Source organism: Amphiprion ocellaris, chromosome 16, assembly GCF_022539595.1.
Source record: "Amphiprion ocellaris isolate individual 3 ecotype Okinawa chromosome 16, ASM2253959v1, whole genome shotgun sequence".
Taxonomy (NCBI): Eukaryota; Metazoa; Chordata; class Actinopteri; family Pomacentridae; genus Amphiprion; species Amphiprion ocellaris.
In genome coordinates, this window is record NC_072781.1 from 21,309,182 (window position 1) to 21,327,104 (window position 17,923).

At 38.7% G+C, this 17,923-nt stretch overlaps 2 protein-coding genes across 3 annotated transcripts in view; both read right to left on the reverse strand.

The window, feature by feature from the left end:
* LOC111586601 (cGMP-dependent protein kinase 2) overlaps nucleotides 1-11,391 on the reverse strand; it is a 30,048-nt gene extending 18,657 nt beyond the window's left edge. Inside the window, exons 1-8 of one of the 2 annotated variants that reach the window (XM_023296360.3) lie at nucleotides 11,262-11,391; nucleotides 10,745-10,980; nucleotides 9,382-9,747; nucleotides 7,098-7,264; nucleotides 4,633-4,746; nucleotides 4,010-4,115; nucleotides 2,316-2,379; nucleotides 2,090-2,167 (exon numbers count right to left, since the gene is read on the reverse strand). In XM_023296360.3, coding sequence (XP_023152128.1) covers nucleotides 2,090-2,167; nucleotides 2,316-2,379; nucleotides 4,010-4,115; nucleotides 4,633-4,746; nucleotides 7,098-7,264; nucleotides 9,382-9,747; nucleotides 10,745-10,866 — 1,017 coding nt within the window. In that variant the 5' untranslated portion in view covers nucleotides 10,867-10,980; nucleotides 11,262-11,391. Of the gene's footprint in view, nucleotides 1-2,089; nucleotides 2,168-2,315; nucleotides 2,380-4,009; nucleotides 4,116-4,632; nucleotides 4,747-7,097; nucleotides 7,265-9,381; nucleotides 9,748-10,744 lie in introns of both variants that reach the window. The other variant, XM_055018429.1, reaches the window with a different exon arrangement.
* A 1,503-nt stretch (nucleotides 11,392-12,894) lies between these two features.
* The window catches only part of col13a1 (collagen, type XIII, alpha 1), an 83,628-nt gene continuing 78,599 nt past the window's right edge, over nucleotides 12,895-17,923 (reverse strand). The window contains exon 40 of the mRNA XM_035942022.2: nucleotides 12,895-17,056. Coding sequence (XP_035797915.2) covers nucleotides 17,024-17,056 — 33 coding nt within the window. The 3' untranslated portion in view covers nucleotides 12,895-17,023. The remainder of the gene's footprint in view (nucleotides 17,057-17,923) is intronic.

Here is a 17,923-nt window from a genome sequence, read left to right on the forward strand (position 1 = left end):
AGCACCACCACAACTGTAAGGCCAAACTGAACAACCTCTGGCTTCATAGATCAGAGACACTTACATTTTGAAACTTGAGAATTTTTAAACACAAGTTCCTGCCTCCATCACAAAGCCAGAGTAACAAAAAATGCCTCACTGTTTTAAGTAGAACTATAAGAAGAGCATAAAAACAGTCATTTAACAATGAGTCAGTGACATTACTGAACTTGTTCTAAAAATCTGAAGTTCAACTCTACCAAATTTAATGCATGACAAATGACAAACATTAATGCTGCATCAATTTTAGTCTCAGCAGAATCTGGGTCCTTCTACACTGAATGTATCCTGATTAGCAACTTTCTAAAAATGGCAAATGGTAAATTTTCATGATGACGTCTCATTTAAGTTGTCAAAGGCTGTTTTTGAGATAAACCCTAAACATCCAACTAATAGTAAGCTGTACTTTTGAAGGTCTTGAGGATGTGTTACTCAGAAAAGTTATTTTAAGACAGATAGACTACATTTGTTGAATGGGATTTAGGTCTGAGGACTTTGGGGAGGCCATTCCCACAGCTCAGCTCAGTTAGGTTCAGTTAGTTAGTTTACACCTATTTTATGACAAACTCAACTCAAAGATGATTGAATACCTTTGTCAACCATATCAGCAGATGTACCTCTAACTTAGTGGTACTGTTACTATCTACACTTAAAAAGGAACTCAATACCATGTAAGCGTCTGATAAATATACACTGCTCAGGCATAACATTATGACCACCTGCTTAATATTGTGCTGACCCCCCTTTTGCTGCCAAAACAGTCCTGACCCCGTCGAGGCATGGACTCCACTAGACCCCTGAAGGTGTGCTGTGGTATCTGGCACTAAGATGTTAGTAGCAGATCCTTTAAGTCCTGAATGTTGCGAGGTGGGGCCTCCATGGATCAGACTTGTGTTTTCAGCGCATCCTACGGATGCTTGATTGGATTGAGATCTGGGGAATTTGGAGGCCAAGTCAACATCTCAGACTTGTTGTTGTGCTCCTCAAACCATTCCTGAACCATTTTTGCTTTGTGCCACAGTGTATTATCCTGCTGAAAGAGGCTCCAGCCATCAGGGAATACTGTTTCCATGAAAGGGTGTAGATGGTCTTCAACAATGCTTAGGAAGGTGGTACGTATCAAAATAACATCCACATGGATGACAAGACCCAAAGTTTCCCAGCAGAACATTGCCCAAAGCATCACATTGCTTCTGCTGGCTTGCCTACTTCCCATAGTGCATCCTGGAACCATGTGTTCCCCAGGTAAGCGACACGGACGGCTATCCATGTGATGTAAAAGAAAACGTGATTCATCAGACCAGGCCACCTTCTTCTTCTGATGCTCACATACCCATTGTTGGTGCTTGCAGTGGTGCACAGGGGTCAGCATGGGCATCCTGACAGGTCTGCTGCTATTGCAGCCCCATACACAACAAACTGTGATGCACTGTGTATTCTGACACCTTTCTATCAGTACCAACATTAACTTCTTCAGCAATTTGAGCAACAGTAGCTTGTCTGTTGAATCGGAACAAGCCAGCCTTTGGTCTTCACAGGCATCAATGAGCCTTGGCCGCCCATGACCCTGTCGTACTGTTCCTTCCTTGGACCACTTTTGATAGATACTGATCACTGCAGACCAGGAACACCCCACAAGAGCTGCAGTTCTGGAGATGCTCTGACCCAGTCATCTAGCCATCACAATTTGGTCCTTGTCAAACTGACTCAAAACCTTACACTTGACCATTTTTTCTGCTTCTAACACATCAACTCTGAGGACAAAGTATTCACTTGCTGCCTAATATATCCAACCCACTAATAGGTGCCATGATGAAGAGATAATCAGTGTTATTCACTTCACCTTTGTGTGGTCATTATATTATGCCTGATCGGTGTATGTCCATGATGAGTTAGGAACTGCAGTAGCTGCTACCCAAGTACAGAAAGAAGAGCAGCAGGTTTATCCTTGAGAGAGAGTTATAGCTGAATTTCAGTGTTGGTAATTTCTTACAGAAAAAAATACTTTTTTTAAGAGGACATGTTTGGAAAGACTGTGGAGATATCTCACCTCTCCTTTTGCAATAATAAAGAAGGTGTTCCCCTCTTCACCCTCTCGAATAATATACTCCCCTTTTTCAAAGTGGTCCTGAAAAGAAGGAAGCTCAGTCAATCACTTGTTTATTTAGACACAACTTGAATTATTTATTAAGATACAGCTGTTGTACATAATTAGATCAAGAGAAGATTATAAGAAAGACCAACCAAGAAAGAGTTGAAGTAGGTGAAATACTCACCACTTCAAGACAATCAACGATCTTGGCTAGTTTCTCCTCTGGCAGTTCACGGAGCAGTGACACACTTGCAGAAGAACAAATACAAACATTTAGTACAACTGTTGATACAGTTGCTGGTTAATTAGCATGAGACTGTAAATGGTTTTTAGAGGTAACAGCAAATATACTTCAAATGTTAGAAGTCAATGATTGTCATTATTAAGTCCATACTTATCGAATTATGTTATATTATCAACAGCTCTTCAATAGTGACATTACTGTCATTGATTGTCAATTGAATAATTGAAATGAATGAATATCTGTGCTTGTACGCCCAGTATGGTTTTTTTTTTTTTTTTTTTACATATATGGGTTTAATGTGGACTACAAGTTTAGTGTAAGATTGTGCTGGTTTCAAACATTAACGGTCTATGTTTGTTCAGGTCTAAACTCAGATCTGAATGCAACCTGCAACATGACAGGTATGTTGTAATTTGTAAACCACCTATTATTTGAAGGAATATCATTGTTTTACTTCTCCCATTAAAAGTGAAGTATGTGATTCTGAACAAAGATTGTCGATATTGAGCTAGTTAGCGTATGTCCTAGATTCACCATCTGTCTTGCTCCCACTACCCCCAATCTCTAATCCTCCATCTTTTCTCCCGGCCCTTTCCCCTGTGTTTTCAGAGCACACAAAAAATCGGCAGATGGAGGACCACGAGGAGACATTACCTCAGTTTGAATGACACTATGTTAAACAAGAACTAGCTACCTTCAGCTTTAGGGTCATGTCTGGCAGCATCAGTTGTATATCGAATGGTGGCACACTACAGCCAGTTACCTCTGATCCTACCAACCTGTACATTATGGGTGTTTTCATACTTTACAGTGATTTTTGTGAACACTGCAAATATTCTCAAAATGGTATCGACATTTGATTTGCTGGATCTGTTTGACCTTTTCGTGGAGTGCACTGAGCTTTCAGGACCACCTTAGTCTAAGCAAACAGCCTGTGTTCATGAGACAGGCAGTGGATCCACTTTCTCTGATGCTTTGTTTATACTGAAAACAGTGGAGGCAGCAACATCTACTTGAGTTGACTAATTTATTTTGATTATTATTATTATTAACAACAATAATAATAATAACAATACACAAATGTTCCTATTTCTACATTTACATCATGTCACATTAACATGATTCACAATAAAAGGAGAAGTATAATTATATGAATTAGCAGTAAACCAAATGTTCCAGTAATATAAATCTGTATTATTAACCTCCACCCCCTCATCCCCACTCTTACCCCAACTGGTCGCAGCAGATGGCTGCCTTTCCTGAACCTGATTCTGTTAGAGGTTTCAGTTCCTTCCCACTGTCGTTGACTGCTTGTTCATAGGCAACTTTGGATTGTTGGGTTCTCTGTACTTTGTTTAAAATTCGTAAGGTCTTTACATTACCATTTGAAGTGCTATGAGATTAAATATGTTGTGAATTGGCGCTATATAAATAAATAAAATTGAATTGAATTGAATGAAGGTCACCCACAAACATTTGACCACAGTCTAATCCTATGCTCTAAAACAAATCTCAAACCACAGAAACTAAATTCAGCAGCTTGCTAAATCTAAACTTGTTGGAGAATCCTCCCAACCCCTTCATCAACACCTGATGTTGAGAGAGGACGAACAGACTCTTCTTTTCTTTTGTACCTGCGTAGAAAACTGAAGTACTCCTCATGTCTGGCCTGTGTGGTCTGCATCATGATGGTCTGGAAGGTCTGGCGGTCCAGGGCCCAGATGTGAGACTGGGACACAGCTGGATGAGAGTGGAATGATTAATGACTTGTTACCGTCTAATGACTGTGGGGGACAGTTAAGAGCCCTTCTAAATTATAGTGGTTAATTTTATGGTACATTGCGTAACAGGGCTACATATACCCCTACAGCCTGGAATACAAACAAATAATTGATCAAAGATTATGGTAAGATTTCAAATCTCCTGTTTGTTAGGTTGTCATTATCTTAGCCATTATCAAAATGCAAATAACTTACATTTACAAAACATATTTTTCAACACTAATCTATTTTACTTGTTGCAGATTTTTGTAAGCATAGAAATATTTTAGGAGTACTAACAATATTTAATAACTCCCTCTGTGAACATGCATCTGTTCATGCACCATACACCTAGGAGGTAATACTGATGTAGATATGGCTGCCAAACGCACACAAGAAAATACATGTAAGATACATGTATGTAGTCCCAAAGGTGAGATGTATCAAGAACCATGATTAGTTTGGTCTTGTTAAAGGGGAATGTTGCCATCACCCACCTTTAACTGTGGCTGTTCTCTTACAGTTGTACAGTATGGCCAGTTCCCCAAATGCTGTGCCAGGACGCATCTCGCCCAGCATCTTCCCATTCTGGATGACCTCCAGCAAGCCCTCTGTGAGGAAAAACAATATAGCTCAGACATTTTATCAGCTACATTTCTGGATGGATTCATATAGGTTTTGGAAAACATTTGCCATTACAAGATAAGTAAAACTCTTTAAAGTAGTGGCAATTTGCTCTGTTGTCAGTCATCTCCTTTCCATTTTTAACACCATCTATGTCTGGAATTTCTGTAAACCAATCACAGTCATCTTTGGATACACCCAGGATGTAGCAATGGTGCCCTTTGACATAATGATGAGGTAATTACTTTACTGGGATATTTAAATGCAGGGATGCAAAACTGTCATTGACCAAATTTCCCAACATGGCTGCCTAATTGCGTGATCCAAATCTTCAGCAAAACTTGCCATTCTGAGTGTGTAGGTTGCTGCTGTTGTTATTTTCAGTTATTATTTTTAAGTTACATAGGAAATGAAATCCGCATTGCTCCTCCTCAATCCGAGGTTTGACAATTGGTTGGAGCCTCCCTTCCAACTTTTCCAGTGAGGCTGAGTAGTATGATGCCTTGATAATTATAGCACACTCTCCAGTTACCCTTTTAAAAATGGGAATCACCATCCCATTCTGCCACTCCACAGGCACAGTACCTGAAAACCACACATCACTGAAGAAAAGTGTCGACTAATACAGTCCAACAATATCCAGAGCCTTCAGTATCATAGGGCAAATCTCATCCCCATTTAGTGCATTGCCACCGAGGAGTTTCTTGACTAAGTTGGCAACCTCTACCACAGATATGTACAAAGATTCCCCCGAGTCTTCAGGCTTTGCCTCCTCAGCAGAGGACATGATTACTGGATTAAGGAGTTTCTTGAAGTGCTCTTTCCACATCTCAACAGTGTTCCCAGTTTGGGTCAGCAGTTCTCCCACCCAGCTGTACACAGCCTGGGCCAAGTCCTGCCTCCCCTTCCTGAGGTGTGGAATGGTTTGCCAGAACCTGATCAAGGCCAAAAAAAAGTCCTTCTCAATAGTCTCTCTGAACTCCTCCCATGCTCAGGTTTTAGTTTCTGCAAGTGCAGCGCTTTTGGCCGGGACCTGCTTTAGGAGACCGCTGAGCCAGCAAGTCCCAAAAAGCCTCCTTCTTCAGCCTGATGGCCTCCTTCAACGCTAGTGTCCACAAGCGGGTTTTTGCATTGCAACCATGACAAACACCAGTGACCTTCTAGCCACAGCTCCTAACAGCCGCTTCTGCAATGGAGGCTTTGAACATGACCCACTCAGATTCCCTGTCCCAATACTCCCCTGGGAGTCAGGAGATACTCTTCCAGAGGTGGGAGTTGAAGACCCCATGGACATTTCTAGTCCATCCTCACTACATGTTTTGGTTGATCAGGTCTACCTGGCCTGCACACTGGCTTGGTGGTTAGCACTTTTGCCTTGCAGCGAGAAGATCCCTGGTTCGCGTCCCGGCTTTCCCAGGATCTTTCTGCATGGAGTTTGCATGTTCTCCCTGTGCATGCGTGGGTTTTCTCCGGGTACTCCGGCTTCCTCCCACAGTCCAAAAATATGCTGAGGTTAATTGATCATTCTAAATTGCCCTTAGGTGTGAATGTGAGAGTGATTGTTTGTCTCTGTATGTAGCCCTGCGACAGACTGGCGACCTGTCTAGGGTGTCCCCTGCCTTCGCCGGAGTCAGCTGGGATAGACTCCAGCCCCCTCCACGACCCTAATGAGGATTAAGCGGTGTATAGATAATGGATGGATGGAGGTTAAGTGGTAACGCTAAATTGTACATGGGTGTGAATGTGAGTGTGATTGTCTGTATATATAGCAATGCACTAGACTGGCGACCTGTCCAGGGTGTCCCCTGCCTTCGCTCTAAGTCAGCTGGGAGAGACTCCAGCCCCCCACGACCCTAATGAGGATTAAGTAGTGTACAAATAATGGATGGATGGAGGTCTGCCTGGCAGGCTTCCCCATCATCACATCCAACTCATCACCATGTGGTGATCAGTTGATAGCTCTTCTCCTCTCTTCACCCGATGTATGGCTACAGGTCTGATGACACCAGTACAAAGTCGATCATCAACCTTTGGCCTAAGGTGCTCTGTTACTGTAAGTACACATATGAACCTCCTTATGTTCCAACATGGTGTTTGTTTTGGCCAATCATGACTAGCGCAAAAGTCCAAGAACAGAACACCACTTTAGTTCAGATCAGGCTTCTCCTTTGTTACCAGCACCAACATCTGATGAAATTAACTTTTCCCATTGTGTTAAATTTTTCAATTTCAGTGTCACTCAATGAGTTTTCTTAAAGTATGTTTCTAGACCAACTAATGATATAGCCTAATATGTAATACTTTTTTTTAGCTTTTCAGCTTTTTTTGCTGAGCTGACCTGCCAGCACGTAGAGGTAGTTTCCAGCTTCCCCCTCCTGGATGACCAGCTGTCCCTCAGTGTAAACCTTCTCATACATACAGTCCACCATCTCCCTCATGTGCTGTGGCTCCAACTTCTTTAGAAAGTCATTGCTCATGATAGCATTGTTGATGAGCTTTCTGGTGCTGTGGGATGAAAAGAAACAGAAACAAACATGGTCAAGTCAAGTTTGTTTTTTGTTTTTCAATTTGTCTTGGTGCTTTTTCAGAGTTTAGTTGAAAGGACACAAAAGCATGACCCTTAGGGCTGTAGGGTAAAAGCATAAAGTGAGCGTTACCTCAAAAAGATTATTACAAGATTAAGAATACCAAGCAGGCAAACTAAACATGGGAACAGGGTGAGGCAGAATGCAGATCACAGCCTATGTCCAAAAAACAATCTGGAACATTTAAGTGTGAGAAATATGCAAAAATAGAAGACTTCAAACACTTTTTTTACAGCACTGTACATAAGTAGTGTTCAGTATAAATTGTGTATAATGCAAACAAATGAAAGCTCATGATTGAGTCCAAAGCCAATTATCTTCATCATGTGGGAATGAAAAGAAAAGTTGTGTCACAGTGTCAGTTATGCAAATATATATATATATATATATATATATATATATATATATATATATATATATATATATATATATATATATATATATATATATATATATATATACATACACATATATATATATATATGCATACACTCTTCTTGTATATTTGTTTATTTTTCACAATTTCCTTGCATTGCCAACACTTGAACATTGTCATATTTGTCCAGGAATGTATTTTCAAGTCAAAAACTAGCTGCCGGCCTTGTGGTAGGTAAATCTGAATGCCCTGGATCAGAGGTACATATATTTTTAATAATAAATTTGATATAATCAGTGCTAACACTATTAAATCAAAAATAACTGTTATACCAATACAATCTTGCAAATATATTTGCTGGGTGTAAGCCACTGCACTAATTTTAGTTATTTCAATTTATTCATCAGATTTCCCTGAGTGTGTGTTTGTGTGCACCCCTGATTACCACATCACACAGATGATGAGGTATTGCATTCATTGAAAAGGAGGCTGTTAATTGGGTATGACAGCAGTTGGAAAGCATAGGTTGTGTAATTGAAGCAGTAATGACACAGACCATGCATTTAGATCCTGTAGCCTTTTGTTTCCCTCCATGTCTTTCTATTACCCTGCCATGCTAATGAAGCCCTTTAGATCTGGGAGATATTACAAAAGCCTGCCAGAGCTCTCATGTCCTGCTGCCAATTATATTCTGTTCGTGTTGATCACAGCTGCTCACTGTTTGAATGACAGTGGAACAGCTTTTTGTGTAACTGAAGAACTGACCTAGTTCTGTTGATGGAATAGTTCTAGTTTAAGTCATAGTATTGTTTGACATTTTCTGCAGTGTCTTGCTACCTTGCAATAGAAGATGAGCCTGGTAATACTACAAGTCAACAGAATGCTTGTACTGAGTAATATTATTATAAATGTGGATTTTCATGCTTTAGTAAATTATCAGTCAGTTAGATGTCCTGATGATGTAATGTCATTATCTTCTTGGAAGTGATAAAAAGCAGTGGTATCATGCATGTTTATGCCACCAAGAGAATGTGCTGCAGTGATGTCAGCATTGTAGAGGCATCTCAAGTTCCTTATTCATATGAACTCATGCATAGGAAATGCACCCAAGCTATCAAAGTTTTTATGCATATGTGAACACTAAGGTACTGTCTGGTAGTAGCTATCAAAGCAAACCAGGCAACAAAGTATGATAAAACCACTGGCAGTAACAGTAACAAAGTAGTTCAATTTTCTGATTAGGTGACAGAATACAATGTAATATCTGTTTTCTCATAATTATGAGACAACCCTTTATTGTTAATATGAGATAGCAAGCTATAATTATTGAAATTAAGTTTTTTTTTTTCTTGAATGCAAAGCATTTGTGCTACAATTGGTTGGGTGTCCAGTGTGTAGTTTTTCATGATGCTTTGCCAAGTCAACAAAAGAATCTATGATTTTAGGATCATCTGAGTAAAAAGAGTGTACAAACCAGCTTGTGAGCTTGATATGATAATATGTGAGAAATGCCCCAGTATAAACAGAGGCCTTTTCCACATTGTAATCAATTGCGACAATTATTTTTTTTTTGCACGTAAAGTATCTGATGCACCTTTCATGTTTACAGAGGGGAGTTATATAGTGAAACCATAAATTTTGTGAGAGTCCTTTTAACTCACTGTGAGTTTTTACGATTGGCTTTTGCTATGGAGACGTGTGATACTCTGAACCCTCCGCAGAAGTTCTCTGAGGTGGGCTCAGCAGAAACACCTTCTTTTGCTTTCAGTCGGCGGTGGACCTCCACAGCCACCCTGTGAAAGCGACTTGGACCCTGGTTGATGATGCTGAAGCGGCAACCTCGGTGGTGGCACATGACTGTTGGAGAAAGGCCTACGGTGTTGTTGTAGCCAATAGCATCCTGGAGCTTGTCGATCTGGGAGATCTTGGCCTCCAACTCCTTCTGGAGATGCTGTAGTTGAATCTCCTGGGCTCGAAACTCCTGGTCCCGGCGTTCCAGCTCCTCCTCTAGGTGGATGATGCGCAACCTGAAGATGAAATTTGATTCCATTACTGCACTGACATAAAGGCAGCCTCACAAAGACGACTGTACACAACCGCAGTCTTCACTTGAAGCCAGAAGTGTCTAAAAAATGGAAAACATTGACCATATACATGTCAGACCAATCAATAAACTATTGGGAAAATGTAGAAGGAAACATGGCCTCAAAAATCCTTTTTTCCACCTGATTCTGATGTCTGATTCTGGACAAGTATACATTTATAATCCATCACCTTTTTTTGCATTTGTATCAGGGTTTGTGAGATCTGCTAGTTTTTGAAGTTGACTATTTGTCAAGGAAAACCATTGTGCATTTATAACTGCGATGTCAGCTAACCTGAAGTAAATATATGACACTCCCTCATCAGTCCTAAATTACTTTGGTGCCACTATATGACTGCAATACGTTTCAGAAGGCATTAATCTAATATTCTATGGTTCTACATTTAAATGACACAATTAAATGTGTGGTCCAAAAACTAATTCCTAATCGACAGCCGCCTCGGGTTTGTCTTCATTTACAGAGCAGATGTTGTCACCAAAACCATTCAATATCAAAAAACTGCTGATCTGTACTAAACCTCCAGCTGCAGCTCCATCATGTTACTGTGATAATAAGATAAACAGACACACTTCTGTGCTCATACACTACTGTTCAACAGTTTGGGGTCACTTAGAAATGTCCTTATTTTTGAAAGAAAAGTAGTTTTTTTCAATGAAGATAACATTAAATTAATGGAATATCTACATAGGGGTACAGAGGCCCATTTCCAGCAGCCATCACTCCTGAGTTCTAATCATACATTGTGTTAGCTAATTGTGTTGGAAGGCTAACTGATGATTAGAAAACCCTTGTTAGCACATGAATAAAAGTGTGAGTTTTCATGGAAAACATGAATTTGTCTGGGTGACCCCAAACTCTTGAACAATAGTATATATCTTTGTACAACATAATACAAGCGGTACAATGCATGGATTCTAACCTGAGACTGTCTTTGTCCGAGCCAGGAGGATTAGTGTGGATGGAGGCCAGGCAGCTGTTCTCCTCACCCTGTGGGGCTTTTATCGAACCGTTGCCCATGGCCAGGCATTGGCTGGCCACCATAGGAATGGCCTTCAGGTAAAACTCACCACAGTGACTGTCTGAGAGGAAGTGCTGCAGCTGCACAAGGTGCTCCTCCTTCTTTCATGCTTTTTTTATTAAAAGTTTTATGCTCTACTAAAATAAAAATGACATATATTTCTCATTGACTCATCGATTAATAAGGATTCTCAACATAACATGAAATAATAGCCTGTCAGACGGTCTTAGGTTGACTGAATTCTGGCACAAACACTGCTACTGCACACAATATAGCTTGTATAACACAAATCTTAAAAAAAAAAAAAAAAAAGCATCATCACCTTTTGCATCTGTCAGTTATCTTTACATAAGTCTGAAATCAGTCTCTCTCTAAATCTATGTACTAAAACTGAGAACATTTTCTGTTGTTTACTTACAGAATGCAGATGAGGAGGGTGTTCAAAATGAGCCCCAGACTCTGGAACACTGATTATATGATACTGTTTAGTCCTGTCTTTAGAATTCAGCTGTGTCTTATTTGGTTGCCATCCGCAAGCACAATGACACTCATCTCTGCTGGGAGGGCTCTCTTGTGATTCCTAACTAGTGGATCTACTGATGAAATGGAAGTGTTTGGCATCCCCTGGTGGCCTTAGTGCATGTTGCTAGACAGAGAGAGGGACATTGAGTTTTAAGGTCTTTAGTCTATAATAAATGTCTAACTAGTTCACTCCCTGTAAAGTTACAAACAGGCCATGTATGCACATCACCTTCTCTAAAACATATCAAGATCATTTACAAAAATATAGTATTCATGCCCAGGCCTCAGAGTCATAGAAATAAGGATCTTCCACCCATCAGCCTGCTACGTGTTCCTGTGGCCATATTAGCCTAAACAAACAAAAAATTGATTTTTTTGAATCACTATGCACAATTCCTGAAAAAAAAACAGTCTGGTGTTCAGACAGACAGCAGACAATAAAGAAGGAAACAATGACAGAACATAGCTGCAGACATCAGTCAGTGCAGTGGTGCTGATGGTTTCATTTGTTCCAAAGCCCAGTATCATAGGCATAGTTCCAGTGTCATTCAGAGCTAATGCAGGAAATAGTCTGTCCTTATGCAGAGAGTTGAAATGAAAGCGTGTGGAGGTCAGGATGGTGGATTGTTACCTGAGGTAGTTGGAGTTCACATCCTATACCTCAACAGTAGTTAATTTGCAACAACCAGTGTAGCCCACCAGGATAATATAGGGTAAACTTCACCTTTAAAATTTTGCACAAAAATCTGGGACGCCACTCAGATCCTTAAAATCAGGTCTTTTCAGAGACATTTATCAGGAATATTTCAGATCAAATATTCAGAAAATATATCAATCATTGACCTCCAAAGCTTTGGAGCTTTTAAGATCTGAAAATGTCCCTTGTTACTTCAGTCTCTGTTGTACTTTGTAGCTGGAAAGCAGGCTGATTGTCCTTTAAAGGACAAATTGTGGAAGACACCCTGAAGACATTTGTAATTTCAGATGCTCTATCAATAAGTACATATTAAAATTAATTGCCTCTGCCATAGGGTCCTTCACCAGGGTGTTATTCACTCTTACTTCAGGGGTTTTAGTCTAATGTTTGTCTTGTTTACCTAGTAGATTCTTTAAAATTTTCCATGTTTTTTTCCCGTTTATTTCTTTGATTTCAGTAGCACCCATTTGCTTTTAATCACCCCACTTTTCAGTATTGTTGCTTCCATATCCCTTTCAAAATAAATCCCAGTGTGTTCCTCTGGAACTCAGCATTTGTTGTGCTTTTGTTTTGTTGCTACCTGTATACCCTAAACAGCTAGGTTCTAACAAGTGGGGGCTTGTCTGGGATTTTGTCCGGTGAGTTGCAGTTTTCAGAGCAGTCGGCTTGTGGTTACAATATTTCCTTGCGTGGCATAGAGATGGGTAATATATATCTTTAGACTCAAGGAGGAAGCTGGAGGACTGAGTAAAAACGTGCTCAGGAGCAGGAACAACACATAAATTCCACACAGAAAGGTGCTAAGTGCAAACAAACATACACAAAAAATAAATATGTTTACTATGGGTTTCTTTATTCTGAGTCAGTGACAAATTATTTCAACATTTTACTTGTACTAAACAGTGAATCTTTCTGGCAATCAGTAATGACAGCTGCCGTTGTTTAGATTATAAAAAAATAAAAATAAATTCTTTTGGAAAACAAAAACAACACAATTACTTCAGAACCGTTCAATACTGGTACTACACTAAACTAACAGATACTCAGAATGTGGACTGCAATAAATACCTCTGTGGCTGAAGGTCACATTAAATGTTGGAAAACAAACCTATACAACGCAGTTTAATCTTGGGGCAGCACAGAAATCTGCACAAAGGTCACTCGGCTGGCAGATTTCTTTTGACTTTGCAGAAAAAAATGTCAAATGGACAATATATCTAACGCTCCATTACTAATATAAGAAAATAATCAAAACAAGTGTAAATAGTGTTTTATACAGGCTAACCAATAGCATGCAAATTCCTTATAATGCCCATTCTCAGATATTGTTCTACTCTGACAAGTACAGAATTTCAAACCAAGTAAATTTTACATCTAGATTTGTAGACCAAGTTAATTGTGTTTATGTACAGATTTGTCAAAAACATTGAATCTTCTTTACTTGACCAATTTGACCACAAACAGTATATAAAAAAGAAATGATTGTGCAACTGCTGTGGCAAATACATGCAAAATGTGTGAACATTTCACCTAATGAGCTCGCTCTGTAAGGCGTAAGTATATAATCAGTATCAGAGGCTTTAGGTAAGATTTACCTGAATATGCTTCTGTCATAGGTGGCTGTGATTCACCTGTGTGATTTATTTTCATTCTCAGTAGCATTATGATAGATTGATAACTAATTATGATTATTTTCTTTTATTTCCACCATCTTAAGTTATTAGAAACTGAAATATAATCATATCATGCTGTGGTTTTGTGTGGCCGATGTTTCAAAATGACCAGTTATTGAGCTTGTGCTATGAAAAAGAAACCAAGCCAGAGGCATGAATCAGAGCTGATGAAACAACTCAGGTGAGGAAGCACTGGCTCCACAGGGGCAACCACAATCTCACCATCTAAAGTGTTCAGTATGGCCTGTTCACCATATTCTAAAACCTTTACTGCCCTCAGTGATTTAAAAAGGTCTAGAATTTTGTCCTGGGCAGAAGAAACAATCTAACCAATCATACCTTTTTTGACAGGATGAAGAAATAGGTTATTGTCTTGCTAGTTAGTAAGATACCAAACTGGAACCAGGACAAATGGCAGATGGTGGGTTGATGTGTTTCATTTAGAGATTCCTTACATTGACATATTTCTTCAATTATGATGTCAAAACTAAACATGTGTGCTTTGGAGATATATATATATATATATATATATATATATATATATATATATATACACATATATATATTTGAGCATATATGTGAGTTTTGTGAGGTTTACCTTAAGAGCTCATCAAGTGAAGTAAAAATATACAGTGCACATACTGGCATTAACAGATCTATCACAGCATCCACATGGTGTTGGGTTACAAAATCAACAAGTATACTGTCTGTTCTTAATGTAAAATGCCGCAGTTGAATTCAGTGCTGCTAAAAACACTTCTCTTGTGTGAAGCTGCAGATGCTTAATCAATCCTTATATTTTTAGATATTTACATAAACCTTACGTTCTGTTCCAAAACCCAAATTCATGCATCAAAATGAATAATTCCTTCTTTGCATAAAGAAAAGACTGTTACTGCATTGTAAGTTAAAGATCGAGAAAAAACATGATTGTTCAAACCAAGTCAAAGTTTCAGAGTTGTGCAAAATAGAAACATGAAATCCAAAGCAGAAGCTGCACAGAAACTTACAGGTACAAAATGTTAATAATGCAGACCTTCATTTTGTTATAGCCCAACAAAAGCCCAAACTTCCCTCTCAATTCTTTCTCTTTTGATGTTTTGAAAATTAACTGTTTTGAGTTTGCAAACATACAAGCAGTGAGCTGAGGGGAAACTGTAGGCAGAGCTGCTCAAGTCTGTAACAAAAATTAGCAAGTGTATCTTTAACATTTGTTATCTGGTAAATGTTACTTTGACTGACGGGAACATATTATTGAAATTTTACTTTTAAATAACAAGCAAAGTCAAATGTTATCAGTTTTGAATTGTGCTTATGATCCCTTGTGTATGATGGCTGAGAGCTCCAGGTGCTGCAACTTGAGAAAAAGTACAAGTTAACAGACAAAATGCAAACAGATGGTTTATACACTCTAACAAACAAAACACAGTTAAATAGAGCACAACTTAATAGACCAAACACAATCAAACAGACAAAACATGATCTAACAAACAAAACACAATCAAATAGACAAAATATAATCAGGCAAAATACAATCTAACATTAAAAACACCATCAAACAGGTAAGCACAAGCAAACAGACAAAACACAATAACAGACAAAACAGTGTCCAACAGACAAACACAACCAAATAGACAGGAAACAATGAAATATGCAAAATACAGTGACATACAAAAAACAATTAAGATACAAAACACAGTCCAACAGACAAAACACAATTAAATAATAAGAATAAAAAAAACAAAACACTAATAAATGTGCAAAAACAGTGAAGCTGTGATATTGTCTTTTTTTTGCTTGTGTGTTCTGAAGCTGCCATACTTGAAGCTCTCTTGGCCAAAGAAAACTGTATTCAGAATTACAATAATTAATCATTATTTACATGACTTCATCTTCAGGTTACTGTCATTTTCACTCACTTTTTTTTAATCTCAACAGCTAAATTGTTTTTGTAGATACACTTGCCCCTGTTGAAACAAACAAACAAACAAACAAAATCACACTTTAATAATTTCTTTCACTTTCAAACTGCTTAACTTAAAAACTGGAAAAACAACAAAAAAACTATTTTGACCCACGTTTGTTTACATTGCAGCTGTCAATATGACATAAGGAATGCTTCTGTACATTTGCTTTTCAGTGAAAGAGGAAAGTTTTTGCATGTAAAACACAAACAAAGGGAATTTAGGTTATTTCCATGTACAGTAACAGCTGTTAATAATATTTTAACTGTGGTTTTTTTTTTATTTAACTAAAAATAAATTCCTATTTGGAGTGAAAAAGCATTAAACAATATGAAAATCACCTTTGCTCACCTTTTTTGTTTCAACAAGTAAAAAATACTTTAATATTTACAGTCACTATATTCTATTTTATGTGATAGACACTGGAAACAGTATCCAGTACATAAACACAACCAAACAGTCATGGAGGGTGCAAATGTGAACGATGAAAAGTTTTGGTGAGCAAAAGGCCAAAAGATTTTACAAATTGTAAATGTATCAGGTAACAACTGTCAATCATCTGTACATAATCAGCATATGAATACTGCCATTTGAGAGCTTCAATGCTTATCGTGTACTTAAAACATGTTTCATCAATGCATTCTATTTACAACGACGAGTACTTTTATACATACAATCCTTTGTCTTATATTATACAATACTTACAAATACAGCATTGAACCATGGTGTCCTTTAACACCACAATACACAAAAAAAGAAAATCATATATGTGACCAGGCATGATGTGTGATGCTGGTTTCAAAGTATTTCCTACACAGCACAATCATTCAAATACGATATCATAGCTGCAGGTAAAGGAGTTTTTGAAAAGACAGTGAAGGAATCATCAAGAGCGTCCTTTGTTTTTTGTTTTGTCATGGAAACGTGTGGCATCTGTCTGCTCTGTGAGCTGCTCTGAATTCTTTATCACAGTTACAATAATGATGTCACATCAAACAATAAATAAAGTATCCATGCCTTGTTTTCACTAGGAGTTAAATAAATCAAAGTGTATGCAGTCAAAGGATCATGTCAGTAGGTGCAGTATCTCCCTGTGGCTGCGATGGCACTCTTGTCCTGTGCGGCTTCAGTGACTAACTACAGCATGGTGCAGGGTTAATGTGCTCACCGCGACCGCTGGAAGCTCCAACACTACTGGCCCTATGTCCAGTCTCCTGGAAAAATGTTGAAACGCCAACTCCAGGTTTGGGTAAAAACTCAAAGATATCTCCAAATGTCTTCAAGTTTCCTTTCTGTAGCTTCATGGAGACAGTCTGGGGTGGTGCTACTTCTTCGCCAGTTGAAAAGGATGTTGACCCTTTAAACATATGTGTGAATACAGTTCAGTCACATCAGAATACAATCAAAAGGAACAAGGGATAGTAAATTGTATGATGCATTAGATACTTTGATGTCTAGTGTAGTTTACAAAGTTATTACAGCTAAAATGCCCCTCTACCTCAGCCTGCCTTGTCTGCTCCTTTTTAATTCCTGATATACTTTAAAAGTCAACATAACAGGTTCACTCACAGTCTTTGAACAATCTGGTATAACATGAAAATATCTGTGTGTATTGACCTGACACCTGGTGATGGACTGAAGTATTAGAGTCCTAGTAACCTTATGTGAACTGTCATTTTTGTGTCTGTTTTTTTTTGCTGTTTGTACATTAGACGCCTTCATAGACCTGGCAAAGGCCTTCGATTCAGTAGACCATACGATCCTTCTGCAAAGGCTCTCTAGCATTGGCCTGTCCTCAAGTTGTATTAACTGGTTTGCCAGCTAAATTTATAATTGTATTTAGTGAGTAAAGTCAGACTACTTTAAATCAGAATCCCTGATCGTTGCTAAGGGTGTACTTCAAGACTCCATGTTGGGCCCAACTTTGTTTTGCATTTACATAAATGGTGTGACCAAGGCTATTGGTGCCTTCTGGATACACCTCTACGCTGATGACACCATTATATACTCCACTGGCCCATCACTTCACTGTGCTGCAATCAATCCTCAATCAAGGAGTCTTTTCATGACCTTTGCTTGCACCTCAGTTCCAAGAAAACAAAATGTATGCTATTCAACCTTTCAAACAGTGTCTCCAGCCCCCCAAAGATCACCTGCACAGATGGCTCAGATCTAGAGTTTGTCAACTCCTCCAGGTACCTTGGTTTCTGGCTGGACTCTTCAC